Genomic DNA, 24,427 nt, shown 5'->3' with positions numbered 1-24,427 from the left:
TTTTTTTCTTGTTTTCCTCCTCCAAAAACTAGGTGCGTCTTGTGGTCTGGTGCGCCTTATACAGCAAAAAATACGGTATCCATGTTTTGAGAGTAGCTCAAAGAGTCTGGTTGCCAACGGTGGTGATGGCAGCTGCCCTCCCAACATCTGGGTTGATGCTGTTTACCAGCAGGGAGAGACCGGAGGCAGCAGGAAGGTCAGCACAGTACAAATGCTCTTCTGGAGCCCTTTGGTGCAGTGGTTCTCAACCTGTGGGTCCCCAGATGTTGTTGGACTACAACTCCCATCATCCCTGAGCTCTGGCCTTGCTAGCTAGGGGTGATGGGAGTTGTAGTTCAACAACATCTGGGGACCCACAAGTTGAGAAAGGCTGTTCCATAGCATCTCCTGTTGTTCCTGGGAGCTGTCCCGGGTCCTGCAGTTCCTAGATATCGCCAGATGCAAAGAAGCCCTCTTGGTGGATCAGGGGAATGCAGTGGACATATTGTATCTTGATCTCAATAAGGCTTTTGTCAAAGTCCCCCATGATATTCTTGCGAAGAAGCTGGTGAGATCTGGGCTGAACAAGGTAACCGTTAGTTGGATGTGCAGCTGGTTGACTGACTGAACCCAAAGACTAATTAACGGTTGTGGGTTAAACCACAGAGCCTAGGACTTGCCAATCAGAAGGTCATCGGTTTGAATCCCCGCGACAGGGTGAGCTCCCATTGCTCGGTCCCTGCTCCTGCCAACCTAGCAGTTCGAAAGCACGTCAAAGTGCAAGTAGATAAATAGGTACCGCTCCTGCGGGAAGGTAAATGGTGTTTCTGTGCGCTGCTCTGGTTCGCCAGAAGCGGCTTAGTCATGCTGGCCACATGACCCGGAAGCTGTACGCCGGCTCCCTCGGCCAATAAAGCGAGATGAGTGCCGCAACCCCAGAGTCGGCCACGACTGGACTTAATGGTCAGGGGTCCCTTTACCTTTACAGCATCCTGGAAAAAAGTGACGAGTGGGGTGCCCCACTGGTTCTGGGCCCATTTTTGTTCAGCATCTTTATAAGTGACTTGGATGGAGGAATTGAGGGGATTCTCATCAGATGTGCAGATGGCACCAAACTGGGAGAGGGAGCTAATGCCGCAGAATCGGGACTAACAAAATGAATTTCAATAGGGACAAATGTAGGTTTCTGCACTTAGGCAGGAAGAACCAGCTGCACCCATATAAGATGCGGGACACCTGGCTTGTATGGGGAAAGGATCTAGGGGTCTTGGGGGAATGCAATCTGAACATGAGGCCACAGTGTGACGCAGCAGCAAAAAAATCAAATGCAATTCTAGGCTGCATCAAGAGAAGTATAGTGTCCAGATGGGACATGGAAAAGTTCCATTCTATTCTGCTTTGGTGTGAGAACCCCACATGGAGTTCTGCGTCCAGATCTGGGCACCACAATTAAGAAGGATGTTGGCAAGCTGGAAGGTGGGCAGTGGAGGGTGACCAGGATGATGAAGGGTCTAGAAACCAAGCCTTATGAGGAACGGTTGAGGGAGCTGGCAATGTTTAGCCTGGAAAAGAAGAGACTGAGACTGAGAATGAGAGCCATCTTCAGATATCTCAAGTGCTGTCACATGGAAGAAGGAACAAGCTTGTTTTCTCCTGCTCTGGGCAGGTAGGACTCGAACCCATGACTTCAAGGAGCTTCTGACTAAACACCAGGAAGAACTTTCTGACAGCAAGAGCTGTTCAGCAGTGGAACGGTCTCTCTCAGGAGGTTGCAGCCTGGAGGTTTTTAAGCAGTGGTTGGATGCCCATCTGATACGGATGCTTTAGTTGAGATTCCTGCATTGCAGGGGGGTCAGACTAGATGACCCCTGGGTTCCCTTCCAACTCTACAGATCTATTATTCTTTTCCCCCTGAACTCTTCTTCCTTGCTGTCCCCTGGTGGCTGACCCCTGCCCTATATAGTCATACCTTGGTTGCATGGCGAGTTCCCACCCCCTCCCAAGTGGAAACAATGACACATGACACAATTATTAATGTTAATGGGCTAAATAAGGCCACAACTTTATTGGTTACAGGTGATGAGTGGTATTGGCTTAGGCATTGGTCCTAACCCACTATATCCGACTTCATCCTGTCCGCTGGAAGTCCGGGAAGGGTTAACCACCAGTAGGGGGAGTCCTGCTGATGCACATCAACTAGGAACTCCCCCGGGGTCACCGATAGGGGGTGTGCCTTAGGCCCTCACCTCCATAGGCTTCGGACAGGGCCATGCCCCCCAGAATCCTTTACCGGACTACCCTTCAAAATGCGGGGTAGGCGATGGCGTTATCTCCCCTCTTCCAACTACAGAAATATACCAATGCCTAACCGCCAACACCCAGAAAGTTGTGACGATTTGCTATGAGGTAGGCGAAAACCGGGACGTGGGTGGCGCTGTGGGTTAAACCACAGAGCCTAGGACTTGCCGATCAGAAGGTTGGCGGTTCAAATCCCCGCGACGGGGTGAGCTCCCGTTGCTCGGTCCCTGCTCCTGCCAACCTAGCAGTTCGAAAGCACGTCAAAGTGCAAGTAGATAAATAGGTACCGCTCCGGCAGGAAGGTAAACGGTGTTTCCGTGCGCTGCTCTGGTTCGCCAGAAGCGGCTTAGTCATGCTGGCCACACGACCCAGAAAAACTGTCTGCGGACAAACGCCAGCTCCCTTGGCCAGTAAAGCGAAATGAGCGCCGCAACCCCAGAGTTGTTTCTAACTGGACTTAACTGTCAAGGGTTCCTGTACCGTTGTTGTTGTTGTTGTTTAGTCGTTTAGTCGTGTCCGACTCTCTGTGACCCCATGGCCAGATGGGCAGCATCTTATTATTATTATTATTATTATTATTATTATTATTATTATTATTGGCTGCAGAGACCACCGTTCCCTCCTCTCTCCCTGTTTCTGCCAGTGCTTGGTGAGCATTCTGCTTTGGTTTGACTCTAGAACCAGATTGCAAAAGGGGAATGGGAGGGAGTCAAAGTGCAAGTAGATAAATAGGTACCGCTCCAGTGGGAAGGTAAACGGTGTTTCCGTGCGCTGCTCTGGTTCTCCAGAAGCGGCTTAGTCATGCTGGCCACATGACCTGGAAGCTGGGAATCCCCCCAATCGCCCGGGGCCTGGGCTCCAGCCCCCGCACGCGTGGTGGGACCGTGAAGCCCACAACCTCACCTCCTCTGAAGGGCTGAAGTGGCTATCCCAAACGCCTTTGTACTTGGACATTTTGGCTCCTGAACGCCGCAAACCCGGAAGTGAGTGTTCTGGTTTGCGAACGTTCTTTGGAAGCTGAACATCCGACGGGGCTTCCACAGCTTCCGATTGGCTACAGGAGCTTCCTGCAGCCAATCAGAAACTGCGCTTTGGTTTCTGAATGTTTTGGAAGTCGAACGGACTTCCAAAATGGATTTCGTTTCACTTCCAAGGAAAAACTGTTTTTGGGTTCTGATTGGATGAGGACAGAAAGCCTCTACCTACACACTGGGTGTTCAACAGCAATGCTAAGTAGCAGGAATAGGAACAGTATTAAATTTATTATCCACCCACCCTCCACCAGCTGATCCCAGGATGGATTGCAACAATCCAAAATCCAGAACTTAAATCATCTAAAACCTTCTATTTATTCATTTGTTTCCTCACAGTCATATTTATTCATTTCCATAATATTTGTATTTCTTTCTATATTTTTATAAACTTTGAGCACCACTGAATTGCAGAAAAGGAAACCCTCCGAGCTGTTTACAAAAAGAAAAAATTACCGTTGAAAAATTCACAGCCCTAACTTAAAATGTGCAGAAAGTTAAAACCACAACAGAATAGACCAAAACTTACTAAAACTCATACAAACTTCTAAACATCTGGGTAGACTTGTCTAAATAAGAATGTCTTCAGCAGACGCCGAAAAGAGTTGCAGTGAAGTCGCCTGTCTGGTATCAATAAGCGGGGAGTTCCAAAGTGTTACCACCACACGAAGTAATCGAGTTCTTACAGAATACACTGCTTGATTTTTTTTGAAAAAAACACCCTCAAAGTGGTTTATGGAAAAAAATAAAACAACGAAATTATCATTGAAAGCAACTATCTGAAACAGTCAAAAGTTTAAAATCAGCGATAAATTGGAAACAGAAAGCACATCAACATTCTACATGTCTGAATTTTGTCTGAACAACAACACCAAAAATGCTTTTATCAGACACCGAAAAGCGTGCAGTGAAGTGCCGTCCATAGGCAGGGAGTTCCAAAGATTACTAAAAAGACGGGTTTCGTACAACCGCAGAACGTGTATTATGATTTGGCACTCGTAGCAGTGCTAGTTCCACAGATCAATGTGGTAGAGAAGGGCATACAATCTTACAAGGCAACTAGTCCCGCAGAATAATAATTATTTATTTGTACCCCGCCCCACCCAACTGGCTGGGTTTCCCCAGATTAAAGTTGTTAAGGGCTTTATATAGTAAAAGTAACGTCTCAAACATGTAGTCCTCTATACCGTAGCTTTCCGTGCTCTGTTGTTCAACCCCATAAGATCTAACGTGTGCATTCCTCTCCGTCTCCAACTTGCAGATGTTCCTGCCTGGCTGAAGAGTCTCCGCCTCCACAAGTACGCTGCCCTTTTCTCCCAGATGACGTATGACGACATGATGTCACTGACCGAGTGTCAGCTGGAGGCACAAGTATGTGAGGTCACCCAGCAAATTCATGAAAACTGTTTTACAGTGGTACCTTGGTTTACGAACTTAATCCGTTCAGGAAGTCCGTTCTTAAACCAAAGCGATCTTAAAACAAGGCGTGATTTCCCATAGCAGCGGGGGACTCAATTTACAAATGGAACACACTCAACAGGAAGCGGAACATGTTCTGCTTCCATGGCAAAGTTCACAAACCAAAACACCTACAGCATTCTTAATCCAAGTTTTTCATAAACTAAGCTGTTCTTCAACCAAGGTACCGCTGTATGTATGTATGTATGTATGTATGTATGTATGTATTTACATACATACAGTGGACGCTTGGGTTGCGAACGTGATCTGTGCGGATGCACGCATGCGCAGGTTGTGATTCGGCGCTTCTGCGCATGCGCAAAGCACGATTTAGCGCTTCTGCGCATGTGCGACCGCCAAAACCTGGAAGTAACCCATTCCGGTACTTCCGGGTTTTGGCGGTCCGTAACCCAAAAAACGCAACCTGAAGCGTCTGTAAGCCAAGGTATGACTGTACATACATACCCCACCCATCTGGCTGGGTTTCCCCAACCACTCTGGGCGGCTCCCAACAGAATATTATTATTAATAATGATGATGGTGATGATGAGCTAAAACATCAAACATTGAAAACTTCCCTAAACAGGACCGCCTTCAGGTGTCTTCTAAAATCAAATAGTTGTTTATTCCCTTCACATCTGAAGTGAGGGTGTTCCACAGGGCGGGCACTACTACCGAGAAGACCCTCTGCCTGGTTCCCTGTAACCTCACTTCCCGCAGTTAGGGAACCACCAGAAGGCCCTTGGAGCTGGACCTCAGCGTCCGGGCTGAATGATGGGGGTGGAGACGCTCCTTCAGGTATACTGGACCGAGGCCGTTTAGGGCCTTAAAGGTTAGCACCAACACTTTGAATTGTGTTCGGAAACGTACAATTAAAATTAAATAGTTTCAATTGTATTATGAAGACAATCTGTTTCAGATTTTATTGAGTTTTTATATCTTCCTTACTGGGTTGTGCAAACTGATATTTTGAATAATGCTTTTTTATAGGGTAGGAGGCTACTGGGGGTGAGTTTTATGGAACCGAGGGGACGGTATCCCCAAAAATTTGGGGAACCACTGGTCTGATAAATGGACTGAAGGTTTCAAGTTCTCTTGGGGTCTTCTACTTGTTGCTGAGCACCACCCTGAATTATATCTTGTAGTCCCATGTCTGCTTTGCAGTTGGTGGCCCACATGTGTGTGCATATACTAACACAGAGATCTACATTGTTCTTTTTAGAACGTTACCAAAGGTGCAAGGCACAAGATTGTGATCAGCATCCAAAAGCTAAAAGAGAGGCAGAACCTTCTCAAGTCCCTGGAAAGGGTGAGTTGACTCAGCTTATCCCTCAAAACTGTTGAGGTTTCGGCCATTAACGTCAGTTAAGTGTGTTAGTAATGAAGGTTCTCAATCTTCTTGTTTTTTGCTCCTACACATGTCTCCTCTCTGGCCTGTGTGACAGTGATTTCCTGTATGAGCTGCCTTGAAACATTTTTGCTTCCTCCCCGCCCACCTGCGTTTCAATTGGCTAAGCTGCTCTGATGTCACAGTATGTTCTGATTCCGCAGGGAAGTAGGGGACATATGGAGAGATGGGCCAGAAGTCAAGTACAGTGCTGATTTGGACATTAACGCAGTAATAAGAAGATGATCTGAATCCCCCTTTGGATCTTGAAGTATGGGTTCCCCCAACAAAATTTAAAAATTTGGCTTTGTAATTTGGAATTTATGTGATGTGATTTAATTTGATGTGATTGGCTAGTTAATAAAAATTATTTAAAAAAAAACAAACAGAAGTCAAGTACAGTGGTGCCCCGCAAGACGAATGCCTCGCAAAACGAAACACGCGCAAGACGAAAGGGTTTTTCGGTTTTTGCGTCGCTTCGCAAGACGATTTTCCCTATGGGCTTGCTTCGCAAGACGAAACGTCTTGCGAGTTCTTGCGAGTTTGTTTCCTTTTTCTTAAAGCCGCTAAGCCGTTAATAGCCGCTAAGCCGCTAATAGCCGTGCTTCGCAAGACGAAAAAACCGCAAGACGAAGAGACTCGCGGAACGGATTAATTTCGTCTTGCGAGGCACCACTGTAGAAAATGAAGAGTTGAGAACTGAGGGGTTGGGCAAGGGGGGGAAAGGAAGAGGTCTGATGCTGTGGGCTTTGTCAATTTGGGACTCTGCCAATTTGGGACTCCCAGCAGCCTCAGGCCACATGATGGGACTTGTAGTCCAAAAGTTGTGGAGGACACCAGGCTAGCAAAGGATGCTCTACAGAACAGTGTCTGTAAGCAAGGACTAGAAGGGAGAATGGTTCTCATGAGTAAAGGAAAAAGGAGAAAATGAAAAAGAATATTGGAGAGATTATTGCAATGCAAGTCTTTCTAAGAAGTCTTATTAAGCATCCCATCCCGTTATATATTTTGTAAAGCTTTCAGCTTGCCTGTTTACTATGCATTCAGACACCTCTTAAGATGTTGTTGTTGTTTAGTCATGTCCGACTCTTCGTAACCCCATGGACCAGAGCACGCCAGGCACTCCTGTCTTCCACTGCCTCCTGCAGTTTGGTCAAACTCATGTTAGTAGCTTCAATAACACTGTCCAGCCATCTCGTCCTCTGTCGTCCCCTTGTGCCCTCCATCTTTCCCAATATCAGGGTCTTTTCCAGGGAGTCTTCTCTTCTCATGAGGTGGCCAAAGTATTGGAGCCTCAGCTTCAGGATCTGTCCTTCCAGTGAGCACTCAGGGCTGATTTCCTTCAGAATGGATAGGTTTGATCTTCTTGCAGTCCATGGGACTCTCCAGAGTCTCCTCCAGCACCAGAATTCAAAAGCATCAATTCTTTGGCGATCAGCCTTCTTTATGGTCCAGCTCTCACTTCCATACATCACTACTGGGAAAACCATAGCTTTAACTATATGGACCTTTGTTGACAACGTGATGTCTCTGCTTTTTAAGATGCTGTCTAGGTTTCTCATCACTTTTCTCCCAAGAAGCAGGCATCTTTTAATTTCGTGGCTGCTGTCACCATCTGCAGTGATCATGGAGCCCAAGAAAGTAAAGTCTCTCACTGCCTCCATTTCTTCCCCTTCTATTTGCCAGGAGGTGATGGGCCCAGTGGCCATGATCTTAGTTTTTTTGGTGCTGAGCTTCAGACCATATTTTGCGCTCTCCTCTTTCCCCCTCATTAAAAGGTTCTTTCATTCCTCCTCACTTTCTGCCATCAAGGTTGTGTCATCTGAGGTTAAGATTGCCGGAAGAAATATCAACAACCTCTTAAGATACCATAACCTAATTTTCCACGATCAAGGCTTTTGTCTGTTTTGATACAGTTGGGTGCCATTTTGAATCAAGATGGCGGACCAAACCTTTCAAAACTGCTTTGATTAGAACCACTGGTTTCAAAACTGCACTAATGGTTTGGTTTCTCAGAATTCCTTAGGAGTGCCGGGCGCAAAGCTGCTAGTAAATAATATTGAGGAGTATGATAGGTCTATAGTTAGCTCACCACCATAGCTGTCAACTTATAGATTTGAAAATAAGGGACCAGCAGCCTTGAAAATAAGGGACCAGCAGCCAAAATAAGGGACCTGCAGCCTCACCTGTTCCAGGCACTCCAGTCTTCCTGTCCTCCTGCAGTCTGGTCAAACTCATGCTGGTAGCTTCGAGAACACTGTCCAACCAACTTTGTAACCAGAGGTTCAACTGAATAGAATCTGAATCACATGCACCACAAGGCCTATGCAGCCTCAACTTAAGATGGCTCCCCGGCCTGGCTTTGCACTGCAAAGTTTGCAGCAGCACGTACAGCAAAATGGCGTCCAGCATTCAAAACCCCCCTCAGCTTGCATTAACTAGCCACACACAAGGCATGCAAGCTCCACCCCCCAGTCGTTCTTAGACTTCTTATTGGGTGAGCAACACAGCCAAGCAACACAGTTGGAGCCTCCCTCCTCCCTGGCCGGCAGGGAGGGAGGGAGAGGAGCTGCTTCCTTTGAAATTTAAGGGACATCATTTAAGGGACATTTAAGGGACATCCATCAATAAGGGACAGCAGCGGGACATGGCGCTGGAATAAGGGACTGTCCCTTCAAATAAGGGACACTTGACAGCTATGCTCGCCACCCACCTCTGTTTGGGCCTTTTCAGTAGCTTGGCAGGGTGTCTGTCTGCGTTGGGTTAGCTCACGCCTCTGCTTCCCTCATTTATAGTACACGACTTATTTAGGAATCCTGCAGAAGATAATGAAGCCGTAATAGATCCCTCTCCCAGTTAATACAAGCTCTTAAAGGCCAAGAAGAGGGAGGAAAAGCCTGCATGATTCATGTGTGATTTCTGAGCAGTTTCATGGTCTCTTCCCCCCGCTGCTTCCCTGCCCCTGTTGCGTCTGAAATATTGATATATTGATTTGGCTGTCATGAATACGCAAACGCAACCACAGTCTCGCTGCTACGTTCTCTGTAAAACAGAAGGCGATGAATCAAAGCTTAGTTGTTGGCGTTTTTCCACTGAGGCTGCAATCCTGAAATGTATTTACTAGTGGGCAAGCTCCAAGGAACATAATGAGAGTCATAGGTAAACAAACATTGGGTCGATCCTGCAATTGTAAGGGCGTTGTAGCTCTTTTGACTGGGATTCAATCATATGCCACCTGGGAAATTTAGGACTTTTTGGTGATAAGGAAAGCAACAGGAAAATCAACTGGAAAGTTTAAGTTAACACTCCCTTGATGCAGTATCATCTAACTAACCACTACCCGTGAAAAAAAGCAAGAAACAGGGTCGTCTGGAAGTGGCATGAGCAAGCAGACTTTCAGAGTAGGATGGGAATAGCCCGTTAACAAGTTGCTTTTACAGTAGTACCTTGGTTCTCAAACTTAATCCGTTCTGGAAGTCCGTTCCAAAACCAAAGCGTTCCAAAACCAAGGCATGCTTTCCCATAGAAGGTGTTGCAAAATGGATTAATCCGTTCCAGACTTTTAAAAACAACCCCTAAAACAGCAATTTGACATGAATTTTACTATCTAATGAGACCATTGATCCATAAAACGAAAGCAATAATCAATGTACTGTACTACAAAATAAATAAGATGGTATTGTAGATGATAAAAATTAAAATTGCTTTTTTTCTTTCTTACCTGCACTGATGATAGTCATTGTTTGGATGGGGGGCTTTTATCCATTTCCGCAGTCACACAATCAAGCAGTAGCTGAACTGGGTTCCACACAGTCAAAAAAACAAATTAACTGAAAAAGCCTTAAAAACAAATAGGAGAAACCAAAGCGCCAAATTTAGTCCATTCCGGAAGTCCGTTTGACTTCCAAAATGTTCCAAAACCAAGGCGCAGCTTCTGATTAGTGCAGGAGCTCTGGAAACAATAGCCGACAGCCGCATCGGGCGTTCGGCTTCTGAAAATTGTTCGAAAACAGGAACACTTACTTCTGGGTTTTCGGTGTTTGAGAACAAAGAGAAAGCCAGTTTTAGGGCACACACCAAGGCTATTGGTAGAGAAATCTGCCATGAAATTAATTCACAGAATGTGTGCGTTTGCTGCGGGGAAAGCCGATTTCTCTTTCATCCAGAAACCAGATAAGAAGCAGCAGCTACAAAATGCTACAGCCTTTGAAGCCTCCTGACTGCAGAGAGTTCTGGCCTTGGCGTATCACGATGAGCGTTCTTCGCCGCCCTTGCTCACGGTCAGGGGTCCCTTTACCTTTACCTTTACCAAACTTAAAACCATTGAGACCTGGTCTGAATAGAGACACTGGATTCTTGCTTTTCCCTGTAAGACCAATTGCAGCCGTTAACAGTCGTCAACAGGTTTACCACACCTATCAGCCAATCACCCCTTCCCACCACCCTTCTGAGTAATACCCCTCCCCATCCTCTCACTATATAGAAGGATCTGGCAACTTCTGTTTCAGTGTATCTGAAGAAGTGTGCATGCACACAAAAGCTCATACCAATAACTAACTTAGTTGGTCTCTAAGGTGCTACTGGAAGGAATTTTTAAAATTTTGTTCCCATCATAGGAAGTCATAGTGCCACTCTATTCCGCCTTGGTCAGACCACACCTGGAATACTGTGTCCAATTCTGGACACCACAATTTAGGACAGAGTTTGACAAGCTGGAAGGTGTGCAGAGAAGGGCGACCAAATTGATCAGGGGTCTGGAAACTGAGCCTTATGAGGAATGGTTGAAGGAGCTGGGTATGTTTAGCATGGAAAAGAGGAGACTGAGAGGAGATAGAATAGCCATCTTCAGATATCTCAAGGGCTGTCACATGGAAGATGGAGAAAGCTTCTTTTCTGCTGCTCTGGGGGGGTGGGGGTGGGACTCGAACTCATGGCTTCAAGTTGCAAGAAAGGAGATTGCGACTGAGCCTTAGGAATAACTTTCTGAAGAGCCATTTGACCATGGAACAGACTCCCACGGGAAGTGGTGAACTCTCTTTCCTTGCAGGTTTTTAAGCCGCAGTTAGATGGCCATCTCTCAGGGATGCTTTAGTTGAGATTCCTGCGTTTTTTATTTTGTGGTCCCTTCCAATCCTTCGATTCTGTCTGGCTAAACCAAAGCAGTAGGTTAAGCACAGGTGCTTAGGTGAGGCTAAGAAGCCAAGGCATTAATGGCCAGGGGATGTTGTTTTCCGCAGGACATCCTTGAAGGGGGCAACCTGCGGGTGCCCCTGCAGGAGCTTCACCAAATGATCCTCACCCCCATCAAAGCTTTCTCTTCTCGGAACCTGACGGCGGACGACCGCGGCCGGGATCCTGAGCCCCATCGCACGGCTTCCCTGATTGGCTCTGACGGCCAGGGGCCCGACTGCAAGGACTCCGCCGCAGGGGGGATAGCCCACCACCACCTGCCAGGCTGCGAGGGGGAATCTGGAGGGGCTCCTTTGCCCGAAGGGGACATCCCAGGGCAGTTTACAAAGGTGATGGGCAAAGGTAAGGAGCCGCGATTGGGGAACGTCTTGCTCCCAAGGGAGAGACGGGAGCAGGTGGTGGCCCTGGTGGGGTGGGGCGGGAGCTCACCTGGCTCCCAGGTAAGGGCTGGGATGCTGGGGACCCTGTGACTGCACAGAAGCAGTGGGACGGATGTGGTTTGTCCATTGTGCAATTTTACGTGGCTCTCATTCATTGATTGGAGGGACGCAGATGGCGCTGTGGGTTAAATCACAGAGCCTAGGACTTGCAGATCAGAAGGTCAGCGGTTCGAATCCCCGCGACGGGGTGAGCTCCCCTTGCTTGGTCCCTGCTCCTGCCAACCTAGCAGTTCGAAAGCACGTCAAAGTGCAAGTAGATAAATAGGTACCGTTCTGGCGGGAAGGGAAACGGCATTTCCGTGCGCTGCTCTGGTTCGCCAGAAGCGGCTTAGTCCTGCTGGCCACATGACCCGGAAGCTGTATGCCGGCTCCCTCGGCCAATAAAGCGAGATGAGCGCTGCAACCCCAGAGTCGGTCACGACTGGACCTAATTATCAGGGGTCCCTTTACCTTTACATTCATTGATTGCACTTGTATCGTGCTTTCGCTTTTGTATTAATGTTCTGCTCGCCTCTTTGGCTCCAAAAGTGGCATAGAAAACAATCCATAGCAGACAAAACTGTTAGTATTCCTTTCTCATCGCTCTCCAGCCTCGTATGGTGTTGTAAAAGTGCCTCGGTGTTGGTGTCGTCGTCGTTATCACTGTGTGTCAGTCAGTCTAATCTGGACAAAGAGCGATCCGTTAGCTCAGGCACAGGCAAACTCCGGCCCTCCAGATGTTTGGGACTACAGTTCCCATCATCCCTGACCGCTGGTCCTGTTAGCTAGGGATGATGGGAACTGTAGTCCCAAACATCTGGAGGGCTGGAGTTTGCCTATGCTTGCGTTAGCGTTTGTCCGGGGGACAAATGGGTGGCAAGAATAAAATAGAATTAGGCTCCAGGGCTTTTCATGTGCAGACAGCACCTTCCACTGCAATCTGAAATGTGGGACCCTTTTTAAAAATTAGTTTTTATTAGAGATTTTCTTGTCCTATGAAATAAACAGATAAATGGAGGGGGGAATACATCTTTCGTCTTTCAAGAAAGTGTATAACTGTCTTGTGTATAACGTTCAGGCATATTCCATGTGCCCGTGTCTATGTGTCTTTTTCGATCTGTGCTTTGCTGTTTCTCTTCCTCCTCAATTCTCTCTGACCATGTTTTTTAATTAAATATTAATTTAATAATATAATAAAATAATAACAGCAATTTAATGTTATATATTGAAAAGCAGGGAAACGACAAACTGAACATCCCTCTACCTGCCTTTACCCATCCTGAAGGCAGAGTTCAGAATTATTATTATTATTATTATTATTCTGGAAACGTGTGAAAGTTTAGCGCTCAATTCTGTGCTAATTGTTTCCAGAAAGCATCCTATTTGTGCAACCTCATTGACTCGGAAATGAGAGTTTTGCGTTGCCCTTTCAGGTGACAAGATTTGGGGAGGTATCCAGTTCTTTTCTGCCTTTTGAAATTTAGCGTGGCACGGCTGTATATCAGCCCCAAAGCCACGCACCAGGTGCTGCAGTTTGAAAAGAGCATTAGAAATCAGAACAGAAGCACTAATATTATAACCGGCAGAATTAACAACAACCCCCGACACCTGGACGCAGCCAGCGTCTAACCCCTGCACAAGCTTTGTGCAAGCAAATCGGGGTGATTGCTCAGTAAACACAAACTGTCTAGACAAAACTAATTTTTTCTTATACGCAACGTCTGCAGCAAGAATCCTGGTGGCTAAGTACTGGAAAGGGAATCAGTTACCCACTAGGGGAGAGTGGCTATATAAGCTCTCAGAACACTTAGAATTAGCCAAATTGACAGATATAATAAGACGAAAACCAAAAAGTGAAGTAAAAAAAGAATGGGAGTGCCTAAATGAATACCTCAAAGGTCAAGGTTCGAGGGCAGAAATCTGGCTGAGTCTGGAATAACCTTGTGAAGTGAAAGGATAAGAAAGAGGGATTTATATCTAGATGTTAGGATAGAGAGGATAAAGAAAACAGGAAGACACAATGAGAGATAAGGGAGGTGCTGTGGGATTGGTGGAAGTCAATGTCTTGTTGTTGTTTTAGTGTTTATAATATTAACTTGTAAGATATGGATTTGGTTTTTTTGTTTTGTTTTTGTTGTGTGTTTTTTTTTAGTTTTCGAATGTTGATTTTTGTGTGTTGTGTATTGTTATTTTTTGATATCTTTCGTGTTGTTATTGTTGTTGTTATTGTTGTTGTTGTGTGGAAAATACTAATAAAATTCATTTAAAAAAAAAACTGTCTAGAGGGGACCTGGGAGCACAGAGCTGGGAAAGGGACTCTTCTACGGAAACGTCCACCTGCCAGAGATAACAATGGGCCCGTGGTCTGCATCGTTTGTGCCCCCTTGTGGCTAGTGAGAGCCTTTCCTCCTCAAAGGCTCTGCATCTGACCTGTCCATTCCGGCAGAGGACCCCAGCTGCTTCTCCCTTTTTATAAATAGACTTAAATGGAGTTATTGCAGATTGACGCCATAGTAACGAGGAGCAAAATAAGGAGCTAAAGGGAGAAAGGCATTAATGGAATCTGGCTTGTGTGTGTGTGTGTGTGTGTGTGAACATTCTTCGTGGAGGGCTCTTCGCTCTTCCGCACAGGTCGCTGTAACAAGGCTGGTTCGAATCCTTCCTTAACGTGAAAACAAGTCTAAAGCAGGTGCAAACTTCCCCAAGCGAAGGATAGACTTCTTTCTGCTTCTCTCTCTCCCTTCCACCAGGGCCAGGGCCTCCTCAGTGATGGCTCCGACCTGGTGGAATGCTCTGTCTCATGAGACCAGGGCCCTGCAGGATTTAACTTCCTTCCGCAGGGCCTGTAAGACAGAGCTATTCCGCCTGGCTTTCAATTTGAACTTAGCCTGATCTTTTATTCCCCTTCCTTCCCTCCCCCTTCCCTTTTTATGAAGATTACCCGCTCTGGGATCCCACAGCTAATTCTCCCCTGGTCTACTCGCTGGCCCAAACAGGACTAATTTAGCCAGCTAGCCCTGGTGATCATCTAATGTTTATTGGGTGGATTTCCCCCCTAAATTGATTTTTTAGTTCTGAATTTATTGTTATTCACATTTTATACTGTATTTTATGCTGTTTTTTGTTGTTGCATCAATTAAGTGTTTTAAATTTGTTGTTGGCCGCCCTGAGCCCGGTTTTCTGAACCAGGAAGGGCAGGGTATAAATAATTTGTTTTTATTATAATTATTATTAATATATATATATATATATTTATCGCTTTGCAGTATGCACCCAGCTCCTTGTCTCCAGGCCGGATGAGGAGAATATCAGCTCCTATCTCCAGCTGATCGACAAATGCCTAATTCACGAGGTGAGTGGGTCTCTGCTTAGCTTTCGTTCTTTTCTAGAGACGCGGGGGAAACTGGTATTCAGCTGAATACCAGCTCAGGCATCTTGGACTACAACTCCCAGGGGCTGCTGGGAATTGTAGGACAGGACGCCTGGTATTGCAGAGGTGGGGAATCGTTTTCTTCCTGAGGGGATTCTGCTGTCATACGGGGAATCTTCCAGGGGCCTCATGGTGTTCATGGCAGGAGCAGGAGCATAGCTGTCAAGCGTCCCTTATTTGGTGGGACAGTCCCTTATCCCAGCGCCATGTCCCACTGCTGTCCCTTATTGATGATGTCCCTTAAATAAGCTACTGAAGGTAATGGGGCCCTTTCTATGTCCAGCTGTCCTTTGTCAACAACAAATTGTTGCTTTTTTTGTGTTGAATATATGTTGTATGGTAATATATGGACCTAATAGGTATCTAAAGCCATTTGCACACAGCAAAACATGTATTTTATCAAAGTAAATGTTGATCCCTTATTTTGGCTGCTGATCCCTTATTTTCGAGGCTGCTGGTCCCTTATTTTCAAATCTGTAAGTTGACAGCTGTCAGGGCTGCCCAAGGTCCCAGCTCACAAAGGACCAACGCTGCTTCTTGGTTAAGTACAAAAGTCTTTATTGAAGTTCAGTTTCACTTCCAGAGCCGCAGCGCGCAGCTCTACGTCTCAACTGTTAGACCGCTGATGCTCCGTCTGAGTCTCCTCCCCCCTGACACCAATTTAAGATTCTAGCCTTACTCCACCTCTTCCTCAGTTTCTTCCGCCTCTGGTTCCGCCTGGCCGTTGGGGTCTCGCCCTTTCTAGACTCTTCTGACGCTGAGTCCCCTGAGCCTTCCCCCTCCCTCCGGCGGGCTTTAGGAGCTGGTTCCCCATCCGGGTCTCCTGCTGTTCCCCGCGCCTGTACATTTGAACTTGGCGCGCGCGCCCAGCCGGTAACTTTTCTCCTGACCGTTTCACTGCTGCTGCTGTCACTGCTTCCCCCTCTGGGGGGGCTAGCTGCAACTGACCTCCCCTCCGTTGGAGGCGTGGTCAGCCCTGACTCACTCTCTCTCCCCGCTGGAGGAGACGCTGGCCCTGACACATGTGACTCTTCCCCCCCACTACGCTCTGGTGGGGAAACTGGTCCCAATCCGCCACTGCTGCTTTGGGGTTCCCCTCTGTCTCCTTGTTTCTGGTGCGTCCCCCCTGGGACCCCCCTTGCCCTGACCATAGGCGCCCCCTTCTGGGAATCTTCTGATTCGCTGGAGAAGCTCATGGAATCTCTCAGGCCACTGTCATACTCCCCTACGCTGCCCTCGGATTCTTCCCCTTCGCTCTCCATTTCCTCTCTCCCCAGAGCTCCTGCTCCTGAGTCCCTGACAACAGCCATGAGCAGAAGTCAGTCACATGGTTGCCAACTAGATTAAAATGGGGGGGGGGTATAAAGTCATACCTTGGGTTGAAGTAGCTTCGGGATGAGTATTTTCAGGTTGCACTCCATGGCAACCCAGAAGTAACGGAGCGCGTTACTTCTGGGTTTCGCCACTCGCGCATGCGCAGACGCTCAAAATGACGTCACGCGCATGCACGGAAGCGGCAAAACACGACCTGCACAGACGCACAGTCGCATCTTACGTTTGCTTCAGGATGCGAACGGGGCTCCGTAACGGATCCTGTTCGCATCCAGAGGTACCACTGTAATCAATCACATGGCTTGATGCACGCCCACCATTTGAATGACAGTGTGCATCAACTTTGAGGAGCACCCTGCCCCTCAAATATTTTAGAGGGGGGGAGACTGAAGGGACGTCGGCCCCTAGAAGTTTACTCCTTTGAGTGGCTGTCCAGTACAGTGGTACCTTGCTTCTCAAACTTAATCCGTTCCAGAAGTCCGTTCCAAAACCAAGGCGCGTTTTCCCATAGAAAGGAATGCAAAACAGATTCATCCGTTCCAGACTTTTAAAAACAGTCCCTAAAACAACAATTTGACACAAATTTTGCTATCTGACAAGACCATTGATCCATAAAATGAAAGCGATGATCAATGTACTGTACTATAAAATAAATAAGACAGTATTGTAGTTGTTAAAAATTAAAATCAAACCATTTTCTTACCTGCACTGATGATAGTCATTGTTTGGATGGGGGGCTTTTATCCATTTCTGAAGTCGTACAATCAGTCAATCGGTAGCAGAACTGGGTTCCACACAGTGACAAAAACAAATGAACCGAAAAAGCCTCAAAAGCAAAAACGCAAAATAAATAGCAAAAACCAAAGCGCCTAATTTAATCCGTTCCAGAAGTCCGTTTGACTTTCGAAATGTTCGAAAACCAAGGCGCAGCTTCTGATTGGTGCAGGTGCTCCGGAAACAATAGCCAACAGCCGCATCGGGCGTTCGGCTTCCGAAAAACGTTTGAAAACCAGAACGTTTCAATGTTTGAGAGCCAAGGCGTTTGAGAACCAAGGCACCACTGTATAGGAATCAGGACCTAGAAAATGGTGTCTGTGTTTTATTTATCTCTTCTGTCCTTGGCCCTTAGTGTTGTATTTTTATTCATTTGTTCGTTTCTTCGTTAGAATGTAAGCCCGTGTGTAGGGAATGCCTTCTTTTTTGATTTCATGTGCCGTATTTTTCGCCCTATAGGACGCACTTTTCCCCCTCCAAAAATGAGGGGGAAATGTGTGTGCATCCTATGGGGCGAATGCAGGCTTTCGCTGAAGCCTGGAGAGCAAGAGGGGTCGGTGCGCAACGACCCCTCTCGCTCTTCAGGCTTCGCGGACCTCTCCGCAAGCAGCGGGAGCGCTCCCGTTGCTTGCGGAGAGTTGCCTGCAAGCCGAAGCTTGCGCACGCTGAGATCAGCGCGCCCAGGCTTCGCGGACCTCTCCGCAAGCAGCGGGAGCCAGCACTGGGCTCCCACTGCTTGCAGAGAGCTGCCTGTTTGGGGGCTGGGGTCGGGGGAAGCTCGGGCCTCCCCCGCCGCAGCCCTGCGCCTGGGGGGGGGGAATAATTTTTTCCCCTTTATTTCCCCCCAAAAAAACTAGGTGCGCCTTATGGGACGGTGCGTCCTATAGGGCGAAAAATACGGTAAGCCTTTCCGACCGAAGGGGGGCAGGTACAAATACTCTAAACAAACGAATACAGATTTCACACGGTTCCTGATTGTGGAGATTATTCTTCCCACGTTCAAATGGATGTGGTTGGAGCCCCTCGTCGGATTTCCCCACTGAACTGGGCACTGTCGTCCCATGTCAATCCCACATGTTTCCATTGGAAGACCATTGGACGTTGACGAGTTTTACCACTCGCCATGAAATTTACGTTCTTCTCCGCAAGTGGAGCAGGGAAGACTGCTGCTGCCTAGCCAGTTGCATGGTAAAGGAGCAGTTCAGGATCTCTGGGAAGGCTACTTCCACCCAACATCCCCCAAGAGAGTGTCGCCAGGGCTACAATATCATAATATAATAATAATAATAATAATAATAATAATAATAATAATAATAATAATAATATTTATACCCCGCCCTCCCTGGCCAGAGCCGGGCTCAGGGCGGCTAACACCAGTAAAATTACAGTAAAAACATAATAGGGGGGGGGACACAGTTTAAAATACAGGTTAAAATGCAGTTTAAAATGCAGCCTTATTTTAAAAGTAACCCATAGATCAAAACCATAAGGGGAGGGAAAACATAAGGGTCAGACTGAGTCCAAACCAAAGGCCAGGCAGAACAGCTCTGTCTTGCAGGCCCTGCGGAAAGATGTCAAGTCCCGCAGGGCCCTAGTCTCTTGTGACAGAGCGTTCCACCAAATCGGGGCCAATACTGAAAAGGCCCTGGCCCTAGTTGCAATCAATCTAACCACCTTGCGACCTGGGACCTCCAAAATGTTGTCATTTGTGCACCTTAAGGTCCTCCGCAGGGCATAGTAGGAGAGGCAGTCCCGTAGGTACATAGGTATTATTAATAATAATTATAATTATAATTTATTATTTATACCCCGCCGATCTGGCTGAGTTTCCCCAGACACTCTGGGCGGCTTCCAACAGAATATTAAAAAACAATGGTCTATTCAACATTAAAAGCTTCCCTAAACAGGGCTGCCTTGATGTCTTCTAAAAGTCTGGTAGTTGTTGTTCTCTTTGACATCTGGTGGGAGGGCGTCCCACAGGGCGGGTGCCACTACTGAGAAGGCCCTCTGCCTGGTTCCCTGTAGCTTTGCTTCTCGTAGCGAGGGAACCGCCAGAAGACCCTCGGCGCTGGACCGCAGTGTCCGGGCAGAATGATGGAGGTGGAGACACTCAGAGTGGATAGTGTTCAAAAACCTTGCTCTGTGTTGTCCCCTCCAAACAACTCACATGCAGCAAACCGCCCGGGGCTCAAACCGTCTTTCTCCAAAGGGCAACCAGTTGCATCAAGCCTATTAGGCATTAAAATCGTAAAGATCCCCTTTCATTACTATATATTTTTTATTACCGGCCCTTCCCCAACAGGTCCCAGGGAAAGGTTCTCCCATTTTAGAATTCAGTACAGTCATAAGGTAAAGGTAAAGGGACCCCTGACCATTAAATCCAGCTGCGGACGACTCTGGGGTTGCGGCGCTCATCTCGCTTTATTGGCCGAGGGAGCCGGCGTACAGCTTCCGGGTGATGTGGCTAGCATGACTAAGTCGCTTCTGGCAAACCAGAGCAGCGCACAGAAATGCCGTTTACCTTCCCAACGGAGCGGTATCTATTTATCTACTTGCACTTTGACGTGCTTTCGAACTGCTAGGTTGGCAGGAGCAGGGACCGAGCAACAGGAGCTCACCCCGTCGCGGAGATTTGAACCGCCGACTTTCTGATCGGCAAGTCCTAGGCTCTGTGGTTTAACCCACAGCACCACCAGTGTCCCTCAGTACAGTCATACCTCGGTTTAAATATGCTTCAGTTTGAGCGTTTTCAGGTTACGCTCCACGGCGACCCAGAAGTAATGGAGCGCGTTACTTCCGGGTTTTGCTGCTCGCACATGCACAGACGCTCAAAATAACGTCATGCGCAGAAGCAGCGAAACACGAGCCGCAGACACGCAATTGCATGTTACGTTCTACTCAGGATGCAAACAGGGCTCCAGAACGGATGCCGTTCGCATCCAGAGGTACCACTGTATTTGCTAAGATGTCTTTTATTAACAACTCGGGTGCATCCTGTGATTAATATTATTATTATTTCTGATGTTGCCTCCTCTCCTCTCCCCACCCCTCTTTCTTTTGGGCAGGCGTTCACAGAGACGCAGAAGAAAAGGTTGTTGTCATGGAAACAGCAGGTGCAAAAACTCTTCAGGGCTTTCCCTCGGAAATCCATCCTCGATCTCTCGGGGTACCGGCAGCAGAGAACGTAGGTTTGGGGCCTTTTCTCCTCCGAATATGGGGCCTGGGAGAGTGGCTGGGGCGCGTGGCAAGGTCCCTTCTGTGGCGCAGGGAGCCACGCTGATGTTTCGATACTGCTGCGTGTGGGTGGGAGCCCGGAGGTCAAGGCTTGAGTGTCACCCTGCAAAAAGTCCAGGCCAGCCTGACCCAGAAGTCTTTAGGGGGCCACTAGGTTCAGGGGGGGAGCCAATGAGCGGAGTCACCTTGGAGGGGCAGGGAATACAGCAGCAATTAAAAATATCAGGCAAAGCATGGTTAAATGAAGGCAGCTACGGACGATCCTCACCCAGAGCAGGTTGAGCAGTCAAGACCAAAACCCTTGAAATGCCCATGCAAACAAATAAGTTCGACTTCCAAAACGTTCGGAAACTAAGCCGCAGAAGCCGCGTTGGACGGCTGGGTTCCAAAGAACGTTCACAAACCGGAACACTACTCACTTCCGGGTTTGCGGCGTTCAGGAGCCAAAACGTTCGACGTTCCCAGCCCCCTAGGGATTGTTATTTTTAATATTCTTATTTTTAATAACTTTTTATTCAAAATTAAAACAAAACATATTATCCAGAAACATATCATCCTTATTTCCCCCCCATTTTTCGTAGGGTCACGAAGAGTCGGACACGACTAAACGACTAAACAACAACAAATAAAAGTAACAGCAAATCACAATGCATTGTTGTTGTTCAGTCATGTCTGACTCTTCATGACCCCAGGGACCAGAGCACGCCAGGCACTCCTGTCTTCCACTGCCTTCCGCAGTTTGGTCAAACACAGGCTGGTAGCTTCGAGAACACTGTTCCACCATCTCGTCCTCTGTCGTCCGCTTCTCCTTGTGCCCTCCATCTTTCCCAACATCAGGGTCTTTTCCAGGGAGTCTTCTCTTCTCATGAGGTGGCCAAAATATTGGAGCCTCAGCTTCAGGATCTGTCCTTCCAGTGAGCACTCAGGGCTGATTTCCTTCAGAATGGAGAGGTTTGATCTTCTTGCAGCCCATGGGACTCTCAAGAGTCTTCTCCAGCACCAGAATTCAAAAGCATCAATTCTTCGGCAATCAGCCTTCTTTACGGTCCAGCTCTCACTTCCATACATCACTACTGGGAAAACCATAAATACCACAAAATATACAAATCATAGTCTGGGGAAGGCAAGGTGGGGCAAGGCAGGTGGAAACACCACTGTCTGATGAGGAACAGAAAGTGCAAACGTAAAGCCATTAAACCAAAAAACCACCGCGATTTATATTTGGAATTAAGGGATGCCTGCATGATCCTTCGTTTTAAGCAGCGTCACCGGGCGGCTGAATCTTTGTTTCCAAATAACGCCCCTGGGGTAGCAGAGGTAAGCCGGTGTGTTTGTTCTTTTCCAGCCGAGGTTTCGGCCAGTCGAACTCCCTGCCAACAGCTGGATCTGTAGGTGCAGGAATGGGTCGCCGGAACCCGCGCCAGTTCCAGATCCCCTCCCGGAACCTGCCTACCACGCGGCTGGGCCTCCTGGGCTCCAGTGGCCTTCTGGGAGCCAGCCAGCGCAGCACGGCCGCCAACCCCACCATCCTGAAGCAAGGGAGACAGGTGGGTACCAACCAGCTCCTTAAGAACTTAAGGGGACCCCTCTTGGATCAGCCCCAGGTCCCATCTAGATAACTAACGGCATTACCCAGATGCCAAGGACGGCCACCAGTTTCGATGTCTTCGGAAGAGAAAGGTGCAAACAAGACAAGGACCAGAAACCTGTCCGTGGCTTGTTAGCTCAGTGGAGCCTCCACGCCCAAGGGCAGTCTATCTCGTGGGAATAACCCTCAATTTCTGCTGTTATGGTTATGGTTGAGGTCCCAGGGTGGGTTGTTGGCGTCGGAAGAGAGAGAGAGAATGGAGTACACCTCTGAGGGTGACGTTAAAAGGCTGTGTTAGCAGCAGCCAAGTGACACACACACACACAACCGGGACACACACCTGGAGGTCCTGGGCTGCCTAGGAAACAAGACCCTCTTCCTCAGCCCCACTGAAGTGGTTGATTGGTAAGCAGAATAATGCATTTGGCAGTAGCTTGGTGTAATGGTTATAGGGGTTGCTCGTGCGTAAGTTGCCGCCACTCCTGGCTAGGTTACCTGGTTGAACCCTTTCTGTCTGGACAGCCCTTCACTCCGTGGCTGTTCAGTCGCTAGCAGAATCCGTCAGTGGGCGTTTCTTGAACTTCTTCCAGCAAAGAAGTTCTTTGAAGCCAAGTCTACGCCTACTTTCCCTGCGCGGAAGTCTTCTGCGCAGGGAGGGCGTGGGCAGCGGAGGACCCGTGCTCTCCTCGCTGGTCTCCGGTGAAGAGTCCTGGAGCCTCCTCTCCGATTCCCCCATCTGCCCCCCTTCTCCACTGGTGTTACGCTGATTTCCTTCCCCAGCAGATGGGCTGCCTCTCTGCCTGCTGGGACCCTCTCCGGCATCCCTCTGGAGGCTTCCCTCCGCCTCTGGCTCCGATGGCAGTTCCCTGACACTTGGCTACAGGAGTTGTTGGAAGGAGGCGTACAATTATTATTATTTACCGTATTTTTTGCTCTATAAGACTCACTTTTTCCCTCCTAAAAAGTAAGGGGAAATGTGTGTGCGTCTTATGGAGCGAATGCAGGCTGCGCAGCTATCCCAGAAGCCAGAACAGCAAGAGGGATTGCTGCTTTCACTGCGCAGCGATCCCTCTTGCTGTTCTGGCTTCTGAGATTCAGAATATTTTTTTTCTTTTTTTCCTCCTCCAAAAACTAGGTGAGTCTTGTGGTCTGGTGCGTCTTATAGAGCAAAAAAAATTACGTTATTTTATTTATTTATTTATTTATTTATTCATTCATTCCCCGCCCATCTGGCGTCACCCAACCACCCCAGAGACCCCACGCCAGATTTGGGTTTACTCCTCAGCCCTTTCTTCTCCCAAAGATCTTCTGCAAGGCAGCAAAGATTTAGGATCAGAGTTTTCTTTCTCCCGGGTGGACGAGCCCAAGGTACAATACTGAAACACTGTCTGAGATAGCTGTTATAAATAAATAAGGAAGGAACCATTTAAATTGTTTATTATTATTATCATGATCGTCTTTGACGGATGAGTTGCCCCCTAAACCACTGTCGCAAGGCGATTTATACCAAAGATAATTAAAAGCAGTTAAGAACCCAGAAACGACAAATGCATTTAAAGAAGACCAATACCCTAATGAGTGCACGCTCTTTGGTAAAGACCCCCTTTTGCCAGCTGAGAAAAATCTCTAGGAATGAAAATCTCTTCAGCTGTTCCCGGAAAGTGCAGGTAGCAGGCACCTGTCGCATTTCGACAGGGATGCTATTCCACAGGGCAGAAGCCGCCACACTAAAAGCCCTGGTCTGAGGTACTGCAGAGCAGAGAAATTTGATATTTGCAGGAGAAGCTCTCCCGCAGACAGCAGAAATGGCCTCCATGAGCATCTTGCTGGCTGTTGCTGAAAAACCAGATGGGTCTTGATCTGAACCAGGGGTCAGCAAGCTTTTTCAGCAGGGGGCCGGTCCACTGTCCCTCAGACCTTGTGGGGGGCCGGACTATATTTGGGGGGGAATGAACAAATTCCTATGCCCCACAAATAGCCCAGAGATGCATTTTAAATAAAAGCACACATTCTACTCATGTAAAAACATGCTGATTCCCGGACCCTCTGTGGGCCGGATTTAGAAGGTGATTGGGCCAGATCCGGCCCCGGGCCTTAGTTTGCCTACCCATGAATTCTGAACCAACAAGGCGATCTGTACAAATGAATTTTTAACAAGTCCATGGGGAGAAAGGGGGGCTGTTGCGAACAAATATTTAAACTGGAATTGGAGGGGTGAGGTGAGGTGGGGAGGGTGTCTCCCCTTCCTCGCAAACACACAAAAAGCCAGTTGTGGCATTCCTGTCCTGGAAATATATTTTCTCCGAG

At 47.8% G+C, this 24,427-nt stretch overlaps 1 protein-coding gene and 1 long non-coding RNA gene across 2 annotated transcripts in view; both read left to right on the top strand.

Moving 5' to 3' along the window:
* LOC310766583 overlaps positions 1-24,427 on the top strand; it is a 165,749-nt gene that overhangs the window by 121,321 nt on the left and 20,001 nt on the right. The window lies entirely within an intron of this gene.
* SAMD4A (sterile alpha motif domain containing 4A) overlaps positions 1-24,427 on the top strand; it is a 155,123-nt gene that overhangs the window by 110,695 nt on the left and 20,001 nt on the right. Inside the window, exons 5-10 of the mRNA XM_083613985.1 lie at positions 4,570-4,679; positions 5,989-6,075; positions 11,391-11,685; positions 15,029-15,114; positions 20,364-20,482; positions 21,878-22,079. Coding sequence (XP_083470111.1) covers positions 4,570-4,679; positions 5,989-6,075; positions 11,391-11,685; positions 15,029-15,114; positions 20,364-20,482; positions 21,878-22,079 — 899 coding nt within the window. The remainder of the gene's footprint in view (positions 1-4,569; positions 4,680-5,988; positions 6,076-11,390; positions 11,686-15,028; positions 15,115-20,363; positions 20,483-21,877; positions 22,080-24,427) is intronic.

Source organism: Podarcis filfolensis (assembly GCF_964270895.1).
Source record: "Podarcis filfolensis genome assembly, chromosome: 1".
Taxonomy (NCBI): domain Eukaryota; kingdom Metazoa; phylum Chordata; class Lepidosauria; order Squamata; family Lacertidae; genus Podarcis; species Podarcis filfolensis.
The sequence above is the reverse complement of the archived record's forward strand: the minus strand, read 5'-3'. Positions and strand labels throughout refer to the sequence as shown.